The 6220-nt window shown below is 36.7% G+C and overlaps 1 protein-coding gene across 1 annotated transcript in view; it reads right to left on the bottom strand.

The window, feature by feature from the left end:
- Positions 1–5846, bottom strand: part of LOC105622854 — a 128252-nt gene extending 122406 nt beyond the window's left edge. Inside the window, exon 1 of the mRNA XM_012204300.1 lies at positions 5774–5846. Coding sequence (XP_012059690.1) covers positions 5774–5846 — 73 coding nt within the window. The remainder of the gene's footprint in view (positions 1–5773) is intronic.
- Between the last annotated feature and the right edge of the window lie 374 nt (positions 5847–6220).

Raw genomic sequence — 6220 nt, 5'->3', positions numbered from 1 at the left:
AGAGAGAGAGAGAGAGAGAGAATGAAGAATATCTAATGTACGGACAAGTCAATTTTTACTCATTTCTATTTTCGTGATTACATTTGAAGTCCGATAAATCAAATCGATGCGCAGTTTATGAAACTAAAAGGTGTATTTGTAAATCTACATATATGTGTATTAAATCAAGATCCGCTTTGATCGAAAATAAAATTCTTTCTTTTATTTAACTTTTATTGCATTCATTGCTATTCATTTTTAACTTTGAAAGCTTCGAAACTTTCTTCTGTTTCAATATTTGAACATTGACAGTATTTTACAGTTACATAGTTTCAAATTTTATTGTAAAGATATTCAGCACAATTTCGTGTAAACGTATTTGTTGTATGTAAGTCTTACTTATTGTATTATAACAAACAGAGACGGTAACAAGTTTATACTTTGAGTCTTCAAATTGAAAATCAACACCTGAAACATAAAATATACGTTTTTGTTTGTCTTTCAATTCATAGTAGTGACTAACTTTGTACGGATGGTACAAGAAGATGTACACAGCTCGTTCTTGTCGGCGAAATTGTACTCCGCGGAAGGATATTGTTGGAACGAAGGTTCCGTGGAGATTCGGACCAATTCTGATCACGTACACGCGAACGATACAATCGGAATGATACAAAACGACTCGTAGATGAAAAGATGCTCGAACGAGGACATCGTCCAGGCAACGACGAGGCTTGAAACAGAATAAAAGTAATATCCGACAAGAGCGAGCGCCTGCCGAGAGAACTTGCTCTGAGAATTCCTTTTCTCCTCGTTCTGGCTGTGACGAGAGCAACGAGAAACTCGAGGAACAAAAGAGAACGACGACCGTGATGAGACGAAGACAGAACAATCGAGTTGAGGCGGAAGGCGATGAGGTCTTCGAATTGTGGACGGAAGTACCCTCTTCATTTCTGCATCCTTTGCATTCCGATTCCCGGAGCAAAAAAATGGAAGAAGGAAAAGAAGACGGAGTGGAAGGAAGTACATCTTCAATACCGTGTCTCGAGAAAATCTTTCGGCCTGTCTGCTGCGAATTGTAGCCCGCTCGAGACGGTCGAGGAGATCAGAATGGAGACGTCTACCGAATGAATCGAAGTACGATGAGTGAATAAAATGTTTGACTTGCAAGATCATTATTGGATTCGTAATATGGAGCATGCGGATTAGGTATTCAGTTAATGAGATTCTGTAGGACTGCATCCGATTTTGCTTTCAGCATCCTAATAATAAATATTGACAAAATTAAATTTGAACGATAGAAAAAAAGTTTGACGAGCGTGAAATTGCGCGACAAGAATCGAATAATATATATATTTTGTGTTTATTGTTCGAATGTGAACTGAATTTGGTTAACGAAGACCAAAGTTTGTGCCGAATAACAAGCGTGCACCTCCAAGTTTCTGTTCATTAGTCTCGGTCGTAAACGATAAAAGCGACGTTGGCGGAAGTAATTGGTCAAAATTTGATCCGTGCCATCAAGCATGTTTCTACAGCTCGAACTGCAGCTGTGAACTGCGAGGCGGAATAAAGGAAAGGTGGTTAATTTGATAAGGTAATTAAAAGTAATGTCTGACAGAATTGCGCATCCAAGTTAAGACATCGGTGCTTAAGTCGCAACAGAATGTAATTAATAATTGCAAATACGAGATGCTAGTTGATTTGCAATCAATAAAGGATGCAACTTTACACTATTCCTTCTATTCACGTGACAATGTTTTAACACTTATATTGATTCAGAGGCAAATTTTTCAACATGTGAAAATACGATATATTGATAATATATCATCATTGTCTTTTTTATTTTCTTCTTAATAGATTCTTAATAAAGGCATCAAGAAACAAAGCAATCAATTAAGAAAGAAGCGCAATTAGCAGATTGAGATTCATACTATTGGATAAGATATTGAGAACAAAGCGGTTTGAAAGTATTTTCTCTTAACTCTGTTTTTATATTGAACGAATTAAATCCATTACATTTTGGAATGTAATATCATTGCAGAAAGAATCCGTGGAAAAGAACGGGTATTATTATGATTATTATTCTCCGTTATATTTTTACTGTTGAAATATCAACGATGATATTATGAGACGTCGAAGATTTTGCATTATTTGACGTTTTATATAAATCATGATACGAACGACGTTTTGCAAGTAATTAATAATATGAATTTTATAATAATTTTTATGTCATTATATTATGCACGAGATTACATTCTCGCAAATGATAAAATTCCATTAAGAAATCAAATTAAAAAATTATTAAAAAATTTGTCAAAGGAGGACACTCCAATTACATTTGTGTATGTTTACTCTGTGAGCTTAACATGGAAATACCAATGACGTTCTACAAACGTAACATGATAAACTGACAGCGGAAAAATGGTTTTAAAAATTTGAACAAACAATAACCTGGCCGCTGATGACCGATGAAGATTAATTCGTACTTGTCATCGAATAGCTTTCAAAATTTGCATTGAAAAATGAATGAGTGTACAGTTGATTGAATATAGTAAATTGTAGTACATTAATTTGATTAAAGTGCATTGCCAAGTCATAATAGCGCTAGACATAGGAAATGTTTTCAAGAATATTTAATTGAGTATTAAAAAAATATAATTACATTTGCAAAAGTTAGGGAAAGTTTCCAATTTTTCAGATAGCTTCTACTCTCTCGCGTCAACTCGGCACAATTTATTTGGACAATGAATAATAATGATTATATCTATGCACGTATTTAAATTTAACCGAACATATGTTATATACGCACGAACGCGAATTTTCTTCGTACGTTTCGTTTAAAAATGTTTAACAATAGCAATAAAGCCTGAGAAGAACTAAGCAGCACAACGGTAGATAAAGTTGTGAAAGATAACAAACGTTTTATGCTGAAACTGTTCTCGGAGTGAGCAGAGTTTATAGAAGCATTTGAAAATATGGTGCACTCTCGGAAGCAAACACGCTCATTTCGAAAATATCGTAGTACCAGATAGAAATAAAGGAAAATTCTCAGGACTGTTCTTAAGCGGCGATTTTACTTCTCTTTCAGAACTAGAGTACAATTATGAGAAAACATATACATATGTCTTTATAAAACATGAGGTTTTATAAAAGATACAAAAGTAAGATACAAAAGAACAAAATTGCAACGCTAAATTGTTGAGTACAGAAATCTCTGCCTTAAAAGCGATGTCGCCAAAAGGAGATAGATAAATCGCGTCATCGACATACACTGAGCACTGTATTTTTCCAATAACAGAGAACGCGAGTTTAGAACGCGCTCGCAGAAGTTGCGTCACGGAAGTAAAGTATCTGCGAGAAGATGGCGAAGCAGGCGAGTATATCTCGGATATGTCTGCATTCCGGTGCACGTTCACCACGATTTGTTCTATCTCGACTTTCTTTCCCTTTCTCTCTTTCTCTCAGAAGAATTCCCACGTATCTGTTCGTCTTCTCACGGCACGACGCAATCGTGTGGAAAAGCAGCGGTCCAGCGGAGAGCAAATATTCAGTCGAGAGAATTTGTCTCATCGGAAACAACCCAGTTTTACAATGCGAAAAGATCATGTTGTTTTGCGAAAACTCTCAGAACGCAGAATGAATTTTGCTCGAGGAGGTAAAAACCATGCGATATGTCTATAAAATTTTTCATCAATTTGCGACATATGAAGATAAATATTAGTTAAGGGGAGAAACGAGAATCAATAAATATACCAAAACTCTGTTTTTAGTATGTGCGAAAATCTTTAATAAATTTATATATTGACGGTGAACAAAATTTATAGAGACTCAATTATATTATAAAGTTCACTTGCCCCCGCCTTCAGCAGATCGCAAGTTATCTGATGGGCTCCGCCCTTAACTCTTTGAGGTCTTGAAAGAGCAAAATATAGAAATAATTTATTATAAGACAATTTTAAAAGTATTTTTATACTTTCTATTAATTATTCTTTTCAAAAAATTTTTTGAACTTTCTAAATACGTACACAATACATTTCTAAAAATATTAATGCTTGCTAAATATTTTAGAAAATTTAAGCAACTACAATTTTATAAAGATATTGATAAGAGCAATAGAAAAATAATTAATATAATATATCATGGCATTAATTTGTATAGGATTTAATTTAAATGTTCTTTATTTCTAAAGTGATAATTATTCCAAATTGTTTGCAACATAACAAAAAGAATATTTGATTTTCTGTATATAAAAACTGTTTTGCTTTTGGTTCAAACCGGTTAGTCAATATAGACACACATACCACATACACAACTTTTAAAATTTTTATGAACGCGAAACTCGGAAATGGTTTTTCAATATCTCGAATTGGAAGTTCTCGCCTATTACGTTTTTTTTACGTCATTGAATACATTCGTCACTCCGAACGTGTCTAAAAACTCGCTCACTGACTCACTTGCACTCACTTTAACTTACTTTACTAACTTCTCTGATTGTCACGTAGCAGTTGCTCTTACGTACAGAGTTGTATTTCTCTGAACCGTAAAATTTTAACTTTAATCCGACTGAGTTTTCAATTCTGTTCACTTGTTACTTTACGTAAGATTACGGTTGCTGATGTTTATAACTAAATTTTACAAAAAGATTCTAGCTTTTAATGGAGGAAAGAGATTTGTTTAAAATAATTCATGTCCAAGAACTGCAAGAAGTCTCTATCCCTCGCTAGTGTATTACCTAACTATAAGCATTACGCTCGACCTACTTTGACAAAGTAAAACTAAACTTTCGTGAGCTCATCTATAACAAGGCCCGATATCAAAACTGTTATTCCATAAGAGTCACCCCCTGGCACATGTCCAAGGTACTGTGAATCAGAGCAAAACGTTCGCACTGCAATCTCCTCTAGTTTGCAGTACGTATAATGTACTTCGACCCGTTTAAGAGGAGCGCAAACAGATATGATCAATTAAATGTTATTTACGGCCTTTGTAAAGGAAAGATTTAAACCGCTTTTTATCCGGTAATAAAGATTAGCACGAGTAATATCAGAGATATCTTTAAAGCACTTTTGGTACTTAACGCGAGTGAAGTATAGCGAATCGCAGTAGTAATATTGAGGACTGCGTCGACAAGGAATGCGTCGTTTATAATCCCGATGTAATCTAACTGAGCCAAACTTGGCTGTAATGATGTCATTCTTGCCGATCATAGAGTAGCTGCGAACGACCGTCTATTCTCTAAGAAGGTATTCCGCGTTCCTTTCCCGCATCGACGGGTCTCAGAACTTCAGTGAAGCAACGAGCTTAACCGGAGGAGGCGTGTAGAGGGTCGAAAGCTTCAACGACTCCTTTAACGACTTTTCGCAGGCTCAACTTAGTGAGAACTTAACCGTTTTACGTCTCTCTTTCTTGGTGCGATACGGAAGAGCCAACATTATCCCTCTTTCGTCATCGCTATGTATACTCGGCATTCTTCAGCAGTACAAACTGAAGCTGATAGAACCGCATAGTGCATCAAGACTTTCATCAAAGACCATCTTGTTCTGCGTAGAATGTTGTTTAAACAAAAGAGAACTCTCTCGGTTCGAAATTACCGAAGAGATACGTTTCCTCCTCTTTTTACCATTTTCGCATCAGCGGGCGAAAAAGCAATGGAAGATTCACTTCAATGAGTTCTTCCGTTCGAAGATTAAAAGTCGATGAAGAACGCTTCACCGGCGCGGTAATCAGCGACGCATCCAAATCACTCGAGAAATTCCTCCTCCCCCTTTCGAACTTAACACTGTATAATGAAACTTACCCCCCACTATCAGCAGCAGGTGGAGCAGACCACATCGCATTTTTTTATACTTCCGACGAAAGTCTTTATCCATTCTGCCGTGAAGGATCTTCTGTGTCACTGTAACGCGCGCACGTCGCGCTTTTTGTCTACATATATCCTCGCTCGCCGATTGGTATCACGGCGTTCTTGTTTTCGCGGTTTCCCATAAAAAATGGAAGAGGATCTATTCGCGCGAACGGAAGCGCGGAAATGCGCGGACGCGCGACAACATCGGGCGAACGCAAGAGCGGAGAATTCACGGATAGATTGACAACTTGATGATTTTTTTTTTTTTTTTTTTTTTAATACCGTTCGCGCATCGATCAGCCGGAATCGCGTAAGCGTTTGAAATCGGCAAGACTGGCGACACAGCGCGGGCGCCACGCGGCCGCGATAGTTCCTGACTTGCAACTGACGAGGGATGCT

Source organism: Atta cephalotes (genome assembly GCF_000143395.1).
Source record: "Atta cephalotes unplaced genomic scaffold scaffold00001, whole genome shotgun sequence".
NCBI lineage: Eukaryota > Metazoa > Arthropoda > Insecta > Hymenoptera > Formicidae > Atta > Atta cephalotes.
Note: the sequence above shows the minus strand (reverse complement) of the source record. Positions and strands in the feature narration are given on the sequence as shown.